This window comes from Harmonia axyridis, chromosome 7 (assembly GCF_914767665.1).
Source record: "Harmonia axyridis chromosome 7, icHarAxyr1.1, whole genome shotgun sequence".
Lineage (NCBI taxonomy): Eukaryota > Metazoa > Arthropoda > Insecta > Coleoptera > Coccinellidae > Harmonia > Harmonia axyridis.
Genome location: NC_059507.1, coordinates 28,636,346 through 28,652,000, shown reverse-complemented (window position 1 = coordinate 28,652,000; position 15,655 = coordinate 28,636,346). Strand labels below are relative to the sequence as shown.

Sequence of the window (15,655 nt, the reverse complement as noted above, 5' to 3'; positions counted from 1 at the left end):
CGGATAAGCAACAAACCCTTGACCATTTGGGAGACAACATTCGCCGTGTTATTGCCGATATACGGCCACAAATGTTGGAAAAAATCATCGAAAATTGGACGTCCAGATTGGATGACATCCGAGCCAGCCGTGGCGGTCATATGCCAGAAATCATATTTGAAATGTAATGCCACAAGATTATCTTGCGGATAAATAAAATTCATGTCAATCGAATAATCCATCGTTGTTTTATTGCAATTTAAAGTTCTATAGCTCAAAAAAAAACGCCCTTTACAATTATGTGATCTCTAGGTGCGAGAAGCAACGAGCGCTTAATAGCTCCTAACACAAAATCAATCCCAATCTAATTTTTTTTCAATTTTTTTACCGTACAACTGTTGTGACAATGGACAGGTGAGATATTTAATTGGAAATATTTTTTCTGAGTTGAAAATAGTAGAAGTAGATCTCTGTTTCCGGCCAATCAATGTATAGAATTTCACAAATGAGGGGATCGATATTGGCAGGCGCGAAACCAGGCCCGACTATTGGGGGAGGGGGGGTGAAATTTCACATATTCAAAAGCCAAAAGGTACTGGTATTTTGGGCAATGGTACCTATTCCGAATCAGTACTTTCAACATCTTTGTTTCAGAAATTGAGTTGAATTGCATTTTTGCTGATCTTGTAATTATTTTAGTCTGAGTATGCCTAATTCTAGGGGTGGGGGTAGCAAAATTTTTTTGGGGGGCCTAGGTCGTATAAATTTTTATTCGATATATTTAATTAGAAGTGAATAGTCAATGTTTAAAAGACTAGTTGTAGAATTATATAAATTACCATCGGAATAACATGTCGATGGTAGATACTTATGCCGAGTTGATGGGATTCCCAACGTAACAATGTGATTTTCCCATTGTTGCAAATGTAAACAATACTTGACTCGTTCTCGACCGCTTTGGTACACCGTCAGAAATTTCCTGAATACAGTTCACCAACAAATTCTCCTTCATTTCATTCAATCAATTTCGATAGCAATTGGCCCGTTTCAACCAAAAATACGTGGAGACGTTGTTATTAAGTATTTAATAAAATTCCATCGCAGGAAGACAATGAAGGTAATAACGTCAATTTTTCAATTTCGGTCATTAAATGATTCATATTTAGAATTTACCCAATTCAATTACTATCGACACTGAATCAGGAAACGTTATTAACCTTGGTCGAATTGATAGTACCGGAAATCTCTAATACTCATTATTTTAATCGGCTAAGCCACTAAAAATTATTTTTCTGATAGAATTCATTGAAATTCTGGAAAAATATCAGCCGCGGTTAGACAGGAAATTTGATACGACTTTGACTTTATGATTATTTCCATTATTCATGACGAAAATTATATGAGGAAACATCTTCTAATCACCCTTGAAATTTTTCAATTTTCCTATAAGATGAAGTGTTAAATGGAGTCGATCGCGGTCCCAGGGACCGCGCTGCGTACTGCGAAATGTGAAATTGGATTTGATGAACATTTGTTATTTTCAGAATTTTTCGGTTGTTGCTATGAAATCTGTGGTGACTGTTATTGCATTTGAAGCTCGAAGTTATCTGTAATATTTACAAACTATTAATTCGAATGTGAATATCATTCATGATTCCAAAATTCTTAATTGGCCCATATCAAGATCCACCTATGACATTTGGTAAATAGGAATAAGCCATGTGAGAAAATTCGATAACAGCTGATAAATACCTACCAAAAAAACAAAAATATTTCTTATGTATTTATGAATGAATAATCAACTGTAGTATTTTCGATAAAATATACTAATGTAAAATCTATTTTGCTATTGTTTATTATTTCTATATCATCTATCAAAATGAAATTAAAAAGTAGGTACATTTTAAAATTTCCAGTCGGAGAAATGCATTAGAGGTCTTCTTGAATACTTTTGGTTTCGTGTCTATCTGTCGATCCGTATGTCCGCACATTCTTGTATGATATTCATATATTGGGCAGTAAATGGTTGCATAAAAGTACAGTGAAAAACCGTTCCACTGTACTGTACTGATGTCTGAAGATTAATGAAAGTTCGGAACTGCAGTGAGAATACTCACCAAAGGACAGTAAATATGTACATAGTGAAAAGTAATTTACGTATATGTGTAATTAGGAAACAAAAGGCAGAAATGCATTCAATTTTCCCATCCAGACAAAAGTTTCCTGTAGTAAGTAGTTGTCGTAAAGCGTTATCTCAAGGCAAAATTAATCATTATTGAAGATAGTGCGTATGGCAATTTATTTGCAACGAATATCTGCTGGATGACAGATCTGGAGGCTTATGTTATTCGTTATACCCAAACATTTCTTCCGTATTCTGGTTTCTTACAATTTACGATCCGCTTATTCGTAATCTTCAAGAAAGCATGTGAGATCGGATTTAGCAGAAAAAAAAACATATTGATTGATTCGATGAAGAACCTCCTCAACGTATTATATTGACTCGTTTTGAGAAGCCTTGAAAAACCATCGGAAGTCTCTACATTGCAATCGCATGTAGATATTTTCAGAATATTTATATCATGAATGAATTACCACTATAAGTTTCAATTCACTCTGTATTGGAAAATTGGCCATTTTTCACTCGGATGTAATTAATCTGTGAAAATCAAAAACATTTATCATACACAAGAGCGGATTTACGGGGGGGTAATGACCTCTCCATGAATATCCAAACCCTGAAAAAAAGTTACGGAACTTGGTGCACATAAAATATATATCATGCAATAATTTCAAATTACTAATTTCCCAAATATTACAATCAATGACAACTTCCTAAATACGTTATAAGCAAAAACCTTTCAGCACAAATTAAACTGAAAAAACGGGAAGCCTATAGCTATTGTAGTTTTCGAAATATCGCTCGATCAGCCAGAAAACGGACCAAGAGAATACGTAATCTGTATTTTGTTGCAAAAATGCTTCTATTAGGACGTTCTGGTTTCACCGACGACCTCTAGGATTGCTCTGAATCGTTTGTTTTTGTTTATTACATCCAGATGAAGGAGAATAAATAAATATTCGTCGGACTCTTTGAGGGCTGGATATTTCAGTGCCACAGATGGATAATTGCACACACTTGCCGAATCTTATCGAATAATCTGTATAAATGTTCGGCATCAGCAAGTTGTAGAGAACATTTTTTTTCAGTTTCTTCTCGTACCTCGTACAGTAATTAAGCCTATTTAGATTCGAACGCGCATACGAATAAAATCAGTTATATCCCAAGGTGGCATTGATGGCCCGCTTCTCTTCCTGGTTTATCTTTTTAATGGAATTATTCAATTGAAGTCAGATGGGACAATAGATTATGAGCATACATAACTCAGATGACAGAAATCTGAGTTGTGAGCATACATTACTCAGATTACATAAATCTGCTCATTGTGGAGACAGATCTCAAGCTACGGGCATCACAGGTAATGGAGCACACTGAAATTTGGCTTATAGAAAATAATCTTATTTTGAACAATGCCAAAACTAATTTGATCCTTTTTTATCCTACTATAGACAGCTCAAAAGATACACACTAGAAAGGCTGCAAGTTTGCAGTTCTTATTTGGTAATTATTATTATTATTTCTCATTTATTAATATACAACTGAATTTAAATGGAAGTACACCAGAACGTATAATTTTTTTTTGAAAAACTTCAAATATATTGTATGAATTTTTCTTCAAAATGGGAAAATTCTAAAAATTTTGAAATTCATCGTTAGGTGAAATAATTGAGATACGATTGAAAAACCTTTCAATTCAAGTTATATAAAACAAAAACTATCAATTTTTCGTGGAGAAAAATATCCGTGAGTTAATTCTAAACCGCCATACGATGGTTTCTTACGAAAATTGAAAGAATGGATCAAGCAATTTCCGAACTGAAAAACCTTGTAAGAAAGGTAGTGTACATCTCGGTACATCCCTTGAACAGTAATCATTTCGCGATATTAGCATTAACAAAAAATAAAAACACGAACATATGTAGATAATACTGAAATTGATTCTAAAGGTAATTCTATTGATTTGAAAGATAACCAGCATTTCATAGGAAAAACATTGGAATAGAACTAATTACACTAAACCTATTACTAGATATAAATATAATTTTTTCCGTTTAGAATTCATACCGAAAAAAATTATTACATTTGCCAGTTGAAATGTTATTCAAAACTCTTTGAGTTTGAGCCTTTAATGGTCATTGATCAAATTCCCATGCTGGGAGGTTTCATACCAGATATAAAATTTGGGGTATTTAATGCAATTATCCTGTTAGATTAAGAGAAAAGCAAAAACGTATCGACATATTTTCCGAATTATATTCCTCATCGAAGGATTCGAAAAACTGAGAATGTAAACAAATGTGAATTGGAATTGGCACACTAATCCTTATACCACAGTAAACAAACTTATTTTTAAAGATGCCATCAATTCAAACCTACATAAAAAACCGAAAGGAATGCATTAAATCATCGAGATTTTCACCCAATCAGAAATTGTCACAACACCGGAAAATATTCAAATAGTACCTATTTGTTTATTTTAGGAGTAAAGAAATATAGGTCAAGAATCAAAACTCACCTGGCAGTGAGGAGACACATGCCGCAATCGCCAGTAAGAAGAAAACACCAATTTTCACACCCATTTCGTTGCACTCAAATCGCGGAAATTGCAAGATTGGTGAAAAAAATTAGTAGATAAAAAAATGTAAATAATCGCTTATACGCTCGTTCGGTCGAGTTCCTCGCTTGTTCTGGTGCTTCCAGCGCTTGTCAGCGGAATATAAAGTCTCTGATTGTGAGCAGGACAGAAGGATGATAGCAAAAGGTGGACGGTTCCCCACCGTTTAGTCACTACCGTGCTTTGCGGCTCAAAATATTGCACTTTATTGGTTTTCGATTGGAAACGTTCGACGAAAAAGACATTACTATCGAATTTGAGTGATCTTATTTGTCATTAATGCGGGATTTAGATTGCCGTGGAAAATATGTCTAAAAATAAAACGGGATGCGTCAACTGAGGTTATTCGAGCTCTTACGGTGCGATTTCCGTTGGAAATCGAGTAATTTGAACAATATTAATTTCGCCAGATTATTTCGTTTCTCCGCGATTTGCGATTCTTTGTGATATGGTCAAATATCTACAGATTTCTAATAACTAGAGATTAGAGAACGGATTAAATGCATTTGCATAATATGCAAAAGAATATCAAACCAATTCTCAACAGATATAGCATATTTCAATAAAAATGTATTGTTGATATTTTTGCTATACAGGGTGATTCACCGCGATGGCCTATTTACGGAAACCTAATCATAATTTTATGCACGTTTAGTATGGGAAATGGCTTTCCGTGAATTTGGCTGAATTTTTGATATGTTGTAGTTCTTGATGAACTGATCAGAAAAGTCCCCAGCCACAAAGCTCAAAAATGGACAGTTTTCGAGATATGGAGCTTTGAAAATGGATTTTTTGCAATTTTTGGGGTTTTTGCTCATCAATCGGGGAGCTCTCATTTCTAGTTTTAATGAAATTTGGATGTTCGGCGGCCAGAAGCCGACTGAGAAATGATCTTCCTTGGTTATATTAGGCACCGCCATCGATAATTTTTTAAACACTGCTCCACATTGGCTATGAAATGAGATACAAAATCCAAGATCTTCCATACATCTTTTCATGCCACAAGATGACGCCAAAATAATTCACATGACCGAGAAAACGACATATTGTGAGATTTTTTTAAGAGAGACCATAATAACTGAATCCTCATATATCTGATGTCCAATAATATCAAATATGTTAGCCGAAATGTTCATAACCAGGCATCGCGAGCTGTAATGGGGGAAAATGGGAAAATCATAATCATATATCCTCAGGGATAACAATTGTGATCACTATTGATGTCATTTACATATGATATGTGATTTGTATCTCACAAATCTCGATAATCTGACAATGGGGTGCCAAGACATTTTCCTCAGAATGTCTCGAAATTGATGATAGCATCTCACAGACAAACGAATCCGTGAAAATGTCTGCAGTTTTGATACAATATAGTACTATCCGGGTAGAATATAGAAGTCCAAGTGTTGGAAGCTAACTATGAATGGAACTTCCGAAATTAACCCACGATTTCTTGAAAATACAATTTTTTTTATGAACTTGAAATGAGAGCTCCTCGATTGATGAGCAAAAACCCCGAAAATTGCAAAAAATCCATTTTCAAAGCTCCATATCTCGAAAACTGTCCATTTTTGAGCTTTGTGGCTAGGGACTTTTCTGATCAGTTCATCAAGAACTACAACATATCAAAAATTCAACCAAATTCACGGAAAGCCATTTCCCATACTAAACGTGCGGGGTCCTTTCTAATTGAATAGGGCACGCTATATATTACTTGACTACAATTATGCAATGGAGATAAGATTAAAACTCGAAATGAATGAAGAACGTTTATATACTGGGTGGCCCAACCCAGACGCGGATCTCATTTTGAGGGAGTGAATTTTGAAAACCATTTTTTGTGATGTGTATAGGGTAGTTAGAAGCACAATTTGAAATTATTTTCATATATACAGAGTTTTCGAAAACAAAGGAATAGACCAAAGTTACACTTTTTTCATTGTGAAACCCTGTACATGAATTAAAAATTATAATGGCAAGCTCAAATAATGATGATTTTCATCAGATCACTTTATTCTTAGAAGCATCAGTTATGATTGGCTAGTAGTAGTAGTATTGCTACTTCTATGCAGGAATAGTTATTTATAATACAAGTGCAGAAGGAATTGATATTCTTCCACGAGTTCAAAATTCAAAAACGAGCCACGAAGTGGCGAGTTTTAGAATGAACGATTGGTAGAATGAGCCTTCTGTACGAGTATTATACATTATTTTCTCTAATTCATTGCATTTTCATTGAAATTAATGAAATAATTCCATAAATATCATTTAGTGATTTTTGCATTGAAAAATGTTGGTTGGCAGAACTGATTTCTTTAAGGCAAATTGATGAATTGACAGATAAAGCCGTGGCGGAATGTTCGGAGTACCAACATATAACAATAAAATATAACCATGAAAACTGTGCGTTTCTGATATATTCTCGCACGATTTTGTTCTACAAGATGTGGAAGAATGAACGGAATAACCACAGAATTGGAGAATAGTTATTTATAATACAAGTGCAGAAGGCATTGATATTCTTCCACGAGTTCAAAATTCAAAAACGAGCCACGAAGTGGCGAGTTTTGGAATGAACGAGTGGTAGAATGAGCCTTCTGTACGAGTATTATACATTATTTTCTCTAATTCATTGCATTTTCATTGAAATTAATGAAATATTTCCATAAATATATTTTAGTGATTTTTGCATTGAAAAATGTTGGTTGGCAGTACTGATTTCTTTAAGGCAAATTGATGAATTGACAGAAAAAGCCGTGGTGGAAAGTTCGGAATACCAACATAGAATAATAAAATATAACCATGAAAACTGTGCGTTTCTGATACATTCTCGCACGATTTTGTTCTACAAGATGTGGAAGAATGAACGGGATAACCACAGAATTAGAGAAAAATATTTTAACTCTGGACTATACAGAGAGATAATCATAAATATTCAAATATTAACTTCAAATAATGGCCAACCACTGAAAAACTATAAGGTTGAGGTGCAGAAAAAACTAATGAAAATGGTTTCGGAATTAATTTTTACGTTCAATTAGATATAAAAGACAGGGTTTGAAATAAGAAAGTTTTTGGTCATTATTTGTAGTTAATGTTTGAATATTAAAATATGATCACCCTCTAAAATCCAAAGTTGAAAGCAAATATGTCTTCTCGGAAAAATATTGCCAGGTATAGACGAGCCTTATTCTTTGAGACCATTCCCAGATCACAATTTCAAAAGGCAAGCATTGTAAGGCTAGGATAGAGCGATCTGTTCGCTGACGAGCGCTTAGCAATGCATTTCGGACCATTCTGTCGGTCTGTGTGTCAACAAATCCTTATAACACTTCCAACTGCTAGCAATTCTTATTTACTTTCAATGGATATTCAGTTCCGTCTGTAGATATTAGCATACGAATGTAAACCTATCCAGTTGAAGGGTGCGCATTGAGTATGTACAAACGTGAAATTATAGGGATATCAAGTTCATCTTCTCCGATTTCTATGAATAGTGGTATGCACTATGCATATCCGGATTGGGTCGTAAATGATTCTATGATCATTTCAATTGCAATCAGGTTCAGCGGGTACTATAATCGAAAAATTTCTTCTTGATACATCGAAGAAAGTATTATGTAACTATATAATAGTATACCTAATGCTGAGTATCAAGTATCATACGAATCATAAACTTTTTTCCATAAACTTCAAATCTATCAAGTCAAATTGATTGGTTTTGAGATGGTCTGCAATTCACTATAAAACTTTGTATTAATAACTTCAAGTATTGTTGATCAAAATAGTTTTCCTTATTTGTTTTCTGGAGCAATGTCTCCCTTGTATTTTGCAAATTTATCAAATTTCCAAACTGAAGATAACTTATTGGATTTGTTATTCACAGCTATTTCAAAGAAATAATAGTTTTGATTTGATTCCACTGATTCTCGATACAGAGCTATTGACCTCCAAACACCAACAAGATAAGGGCGATGATGAATTTGATGTCGTAGTGACCACCTTGACCATGAAGGATATGACGTCGTTACATTGATGACGGTATGGACATTGACTGAAATCTTCAACTAATTATATGACAATGAGTAATGTCTCCCAGAACTGGTTAAATCACAGAGGATTATAGATGTTAAATGAGATTCCCCTGAATGCACGCGTATGAGTGGGAAATTGTATTGGATGAATTTTGCTTTCTTAAAATAGATCATTATACCTTTATAAATGCTCCATATTATGAATGACATATGCTTAATAAGATGAGGATTATGGTAGGCGTATGATGAATATGTTGATTCAAAAATAAATTGATATTATTATTTTTTCGCAGTGCAGGTCAACAAGATATAGCATTTTAAGCACAATGCTGCATTATTTTTTTTCACGAATATCTTAACTAACTAATCATTATAGATATACATATAATGACACAAATATATCAAACCAAATGATGCAATTGCTTTACAGGCTTGTTTCATAGGCAACTGTTTTGTGATCATTTTAGGAATGAGTTTTTGATATCCAATTTCAAAATTTCCGCTCGAAAATGCATTTTAGAAATTTTTTGATTAACTTTGGCTTCGTCTGTGTCTGCCCCACAAGGGGAATTATAAGGAAGATGTACAGGCATAAGTGGACTTTGACTGATTCAACTTAAAAAATTCATCCGGAATATTGCTAAGTACGACTTAGAGAAGGCAATGGACTGTGTCGATTGAATTTTTGTAGATGGTATTTCAATAAATTCGATGAAAATTAAAATCATACCACAGGTCTCCTTTTTGTTTAATGACTGTAATTTACTTCTCTACGCTTCTACTATAATTTCTCCACTTTTCTACTGTTGTTTAATTAGGAGACTTTTCTCCCTTCTGCACGTCACTATTTTCTTCTATTTGGTTCTCAGTTTATTTCCTTGGGGATTTGTTTTCCTGCTATTCCAGTCAGGATGCTTTGCATTTAAGTCTCCCGCAGTTATAGAAGGTCTTTCTTTTCTGAAGAAATGTTCTATATATCGGCTTCTTCTAGCCTATTGTTTGGGGATCGGTATATAGAGTATATGTTTATTTCACCTGCTTTCGTTTTAAAACTTATCCCTTTTTCTTCGATATTCGCACTCAGAACTTCTGGTAGTTCGTGATGTACAATTACTTTTTTTTTCAGGACTGCTGTATCTCCGCCTCTTCCTTGTTCCCGTCTTTTCTATACACTTCATAATTTCTTATTTTCAGTTCTTTGGTAGGCTTCAAATAGGTTCCACCCAAAAGAACAATAACGATTTTATTTATTTTTTTCAAAAATAGAGTTCATTGTTGTCTTTTTTGGACAAATCATATGGCTCACCTCCCTCCCTTCCGGTCGCTACGGCCCTGATGACGGATCATCTTCATCATCATTTTTTATCCTGAATTGCTCTTCTTTATCATAAAGCGATGTTTGTATTAATATTTTCTTAACACGTATATATGGCACAATATCCATATCTTTCTGTAGGCAGACTACACGAAAAAAATTTCGTGTTTTGCAGTTAACTATTAAGTAACTATACAGAATCAGTGGGTTGTGGAAATATATTCATGCCTTCTTCAGACCATTCTTCTCTAGGTAGATTCAATTTTGATGACGTTGGGTAGGTATGGATATTCGGATTGGGTTGTACGTTTTTCCGAAAAAATTTAAGCACTTCTGAATATAATGTGCAAATTGACGAAATTTTGGGAACTAAATATTTCGTGTTCTATAATTCCGATTCTGGTGATGAAATTTGTAAGGTATGGATATTGGGACACAGCTATTTTAGCTTGTGGGTTGTGGTCCTTATACTGTGACTAAATTAGTTCACGGCCAAGGACAAATTAGGGAAATAAATGAACGGGATAAAAACACGTATTCAATTTATTTCCAACCCACTTAAAATGTGTGAAGAAGATGATATTTAGATCTAATCGTTTTTTAAGGGTCGCTTTTTGGCGGTCTCGGGAACAGATGTGAAAATTTTTACTCTTCTCGTTGTCGGTGCAAGTGTTGCAGATATGTTGTAGTTGTAGACTGGACTGAACTCAATTGAATTATTCGCCCTGAAATACCGAGTTTTATGGGCATTCAGGCCGTTTTCCATTCGACCGTTAGCAAAGCCTTTCTACGGATCCCTTAGGGTTGTGGCTTTGATCATTCCAAGTTTTTACACCGGGTTCTTTTGTTTTTAGCTTTTTGGTTCGAAATTTAACTCAACTCGAATATTTTCGAGGAAATCGATAGATTCCCTATAGGTACTTTCGAATATACTAGTAGTTTTTACGCATGAGCAAATTACAACATCTGCAGAGATGATATAAGAGAGTGTTATAAGGCTGAATATAACGTGGGCATTATGGAAGACTTCTTAGGGAGGAAGAGTAAAAAGAATCAATATACGAAACTGAGAATGACACAGTCAATTGCAAGAACTCAACTAACATATGGAACAGCAGTATGAGGTTATGCAGCCAAAAGCCATATCAAAAAGATATAAGTGACAAATTCTTCATCTTATAAGAACAGCAATGGATATGTCGTATGTTTGTAAGAAAACAACAAATCGACATATATGTAGAATGGGAAACTGTCACAGATTTCCTGAAGAAAAAGGTTGAAAAAATTTCTGAAAAAGCAACTCGACATCAAGATTAGTAAGTAAGTATATTCATGTTACCATATATTAGATACCATAGATTATGTTAGGTATATATATTAGATTTAATTATGGAGGTTCCGTAACACTGCGACCTAATGGTCTATTGTGCCCTCCATCATAACTATTCTCCCATATTTATACAGACTTATCACGAGCCTTCGACTCGGTTGATCACCGTATGTTGCTGAATAAATTTTCTTTTTTTGGCCTCAGTCCAGCATATGTCGACCTGATGAGATCTTACTTGGAGGGAAGAATGAGTCATGTGTTTTATAATGGCTTCAAGTCTTTCGAATTTTATCTGTCATCTGGTATGCCGCAAGGATCTAATCTTGGACCATTGTTATTCATAATTTTTATCAATGATCTTCTGGCTCTTCTCAGTTGCTTAGCCTTGGCCTATGCAGATGACTTCAAACTTTACTTGAGGATACGCGGAATTGCTGATTTGGAGCTGCTCCAGTCCAGCTTGGAGTTAGTTAATGTTTGGTGCTCGCGCAATGGACTCATTTTAAATCTACAAAAGTGTTTTAAGGTGACTTTCACGAGAAGCTTACGTCCTCTCACCTTTAATTATTCTATTGGTAATTGTCTTATCGCTAGTGGAGATCGGTTTCGCGATTTGGGGGTGTTATTTGATTCGACGTTCAGCTTTGTTCCTCATATCGAGGAGCTTTGTTCTTCGGCTAGTCGATCTTTAGGCTTTGTGTTCCGGTGTTCCAGGGAGTTCCCTGATGTTTCAGTCCTCAGAATTCTCTATTTTTCTCTTGTCGTCAGCAAGTTAGAGTACGCCAACTTGGTTTGGTTTCCGATATACAGTTCCCACCTAACATCACTTGAACGCATTCATTGAAAATTCTTGAAGTGTGCTGAATATAGAAAGACCGGCAGGTATCCTGAACGTGGTGCGGATTTGTCGAAGATCATGCGGGAAATGCGAATTTCAACGTTGCAGGAGAGACAGAAGCGCCAGTGCGCTAAATTTGCGCAAAAGCTTGTCTCTGGAAGAATTGATTCACCTCATCTACTGTCCAGGGTTGACATTCGTGTACCAAGAATTGAAACGAGGACCACATCAACTTTTCGACTCCCTAAACCTCGGACTAACATACTTGAGCAAGCTTCGGTCTATCGATTGTGCAGGGCTGCTGATGAACTTAGGTTTAATTTGTTTTTTTAGTTCGAGATTTACAGCTCGCCTTCTAGTTCCTGAGTTTTAATAACTCCAATATCTGGGATGGCTTCAAGGAGGCTAATTCCTCACTTCTACAGTTTTCGTGTCCAAAGCAGGTTTTGCGTTGGCTATCGATGGCGAGGCATTCCGTTACCATGTGATCCGGAGTTTCTTCCTTCTCCCCACAGAATCTGCACTCGTCATTTTCTGCGAGACCCACTCTCATGAGGTTTTTCCTGAGGCGACAATGCCCTGTGAGGAATTCAGTGAGGAGGTGTAGCATATTTTTACTAAGATCCAGATACTTCTTGGATCTCGTAGAGTCGAAGATTCGAAAAAACTTTTTGGAGTGATCCAAACTGATCGACTACAAAATGATGATTTGAAAAGACCAGTAATAGTTTGCCAAAAGCCTGTCGAAGATATGATTAGGATGCCAACCTATTGTAAAAGACCCTGAGATCCACTACGTAACGAATGCCATCTTGAAAAGAAATAGTTCCTTTAAATTTCTATTTTGTGATGGCTATTCACAATCGTTGAAAGAGTATAATAGTGTTCAATACGTGGAACACCATATTTCTTACTAGTGTTCCCAAACTTCTACACTTATAAGGAATATAGGTACTATTTCTTCACTTGTTGAGGTATTTTGCGTTGAAAGAGGAAATTATAAACTATGGTCTGAAATTCTCAATGTTTTTTGTATGTAGGATAGAAATAAAACTCTCATGAAACCTTAAAGATAATAAAAATATATTTGATTATAAATCTTCACTAAATTCTAATATCAAAAGATTATTTTGATCAAACACAATTATTTATGGTTGGTCTTGTTGATATTTCGATCACAGATATCTTCGACTATAATCGGAATGTTCTTGAAACTTATAGTTGAATAAATTCATTGTACTATGAAAAGAACGAGATGAATGTCCTTCACCTTATATTTATAAAAGCATATCAATAAAGAACATTTATTGTCCATCGGAGTGAACACACGACTTCTGGTTTCAGACGTTAGGTATGTCACCTTTGGTAACATTCATTATCAAGGTACAGAGTATTTTATTACCGTTTCATACAAAAACCTAAATATGGTAGGTTTATATTGATTATCTGAGATCATCTTTGGAAATTATTCCTTTAGTTTGGTCTATTCTGGCTTATGCTTGTTTTTGCTTGATATATCCAGTGTTTGGAAACAAACGAGGCAAACGTGGTAGGCCATGGACTTCCTGATGCATGTCCTAAGTCCTAACCATCATTTTGATTTACAACAATCAAAGATAATTTTTGCCTTAAGTTAGATTCTGATAGTTTCAACGTATGATATGAGCTAACCATACGATCAGTTATGGTCTACCACCAGATCGTTTTTTTTTTCTAAACGCTAGATATTTTGATATATTTCTTTCAGACACTTGTATAATTTGATTATGTTCTTGTTTGCACTGTATTCTGAAGATATTTCACTGATATGTATGCGAAAGTGGTGTTATTTATCACACTCAAAAGTCTTTACCAATGTAGAAGTTGTCAAATTCATTCATGTGAAGCCTTTGATTCCGTATATCATAAAGATAATGAGCACCATATTTGCTGCACAATTGTTGATGCAAAACAAAGAAAATCAATATATGTTATCATAAAATTCCAATTTTTTTAAAATTGTATCTTTCTTTCAAATTGTATCTTTTTTCAAACAAAACATGCCAAGTTGAGTTGCAATTACTCATTTCAGTTGTCAAGTGAATACATAATATATATCATACATAACGAAGTTTTGAATAGAATAACAAAATAATGTCGATATTTACATATCATCATAACCACATTACGATATTACATTAATTGAATAACGTGACTTGTCTAACGATTCACAATAAAAGTTATTCGTAATATATTTTATAAAAATATAAACTCATTTCTCATGCTACAATAACTAGATATGCGTAAAAACGAGACAGATCTCAGATAATATATACTCTCCAAAAACAGCGAAGAAACATTCAAAACCTATTCCTACATGGAATAATAGTAAAAATGATAATAAGTATAAAAATCTAATAGACTTCAAAAAGTGGTAAAATATGGGGTTAACAATAACCTCATTATAAAAATGATGTATGTATCAAATATTGTTCTGATACCGCTACGTCCGACTTCTCACTTGAATGCTGAGGGCGAAGAATGCTGCAATCCTGATGATGGCTATCAGAAACACCATGAATGAAACCCCCAACCAATAGTCTGCCTTGTCCATGTCCATGTTTCGTAGAAACTTCCTAGGATGGACGTAATGGCAGTAGTCGGCTTCGCATGGCAGTTTTCCTCGACCGTATCCCAGCACAGCCAGTACCAAGCCTTCCAAACCGTATTTGAGGAAGGATATGTGGAATATCCAACGGAACATTGGATGCGCAGCACTGTACTGCACGAAGAAGCCAGAGAATATCGTGAAAGGTAGGAAGCAGAAAGGTCCGAATATAACACCATTCTGTAAAGTGAAAAGTTTGTAAGGTTTTTTACATATAAAGATTAAATTGCCAAGATGGATTGAACTAAAAAGTTTGCTAAAAACTACTTATACGTTAGGAGCTCCATGGGTCCTCGTTCATATCTCTCATAAACTACTCAGAAAGCTATCTGGATATGCTTTATCTGGTGTTCTTATATCTCTCTTGGAGTATTTTCTAACTAACAGAAAGTGCTACCTATATTGAAATAATTTTCGTTCATGGTGAGCAGGGCATTCCTCAGGGATCAAATTTGAGACCATTTTTATTTGTACTTTTTATCGTTGAAATCTCAGATAATATTTTTTCACATAAATTGCTATTACTAATAATTTTGAGATATTAAGAGGAATAGGGAGTTAACCTGAATGCTTTTTCTGCAAAATGATCCCATTTATTTTTAAATGTAAGTAAGTCTAAAAAAATGACATTCACGATGAAATTGATTATTAGGTTTGCTTCTGCCGTTTTGCAATGAATGGCTGTAGCGGTAAGTGGTAGTCGAGATAAATAGATCGTAGATGTCATACAATAAGGTTAAGTATTTATGAACATAACGCCATCGAAATATTAG

General features: G+C 34.7%; 2 protein-coding genes across 2 annotated transcripts in view; both read right to left on the bottom strand.

Moving 5' to 3' along the window:
- The window catches only part of LOC123684158, a 33,576-nt gene extending 28,584 nt beyond the window's left edge, over positions 1 to 4,992 (bottom strand). Inside the window, exon 1 of the mRNA XM_045623314.1 lies at positions 4,617 to 4,992. Within this exon, the coding sequence (XP_045479270.1) occupies positions 4,617 to 4,680 (64 nt within the window). The 5' untranslated portion in view covers positions 4,681 to 4,992. The remainder of the gene's footprint in view (positions 1 to 4,616) is intronic.
- An 8,304-nt stretch (positions 4,993 to 13,296) lies between these two features.
- LOC123684166 (ATP-binding cassette sub-family G member 1-like) overlaps positions 13,297 to 15,655 on the bottom strand; it is a 63,355-nt gene continuing 60,996 nt past the window's right edge. The window contains exon 10 of the mRNA XM_045623323.1: positions 13,297 to 15,062. Coding sequence (XP_045479279.1) covers positions 14,718 to 15,062 — 345 coding nt within the window. The 3' untranslated portion in view covers positions 13,297 to 14,717. The remainder of the gene's footprint in view (positions 15,063 to 15,655) is intronic.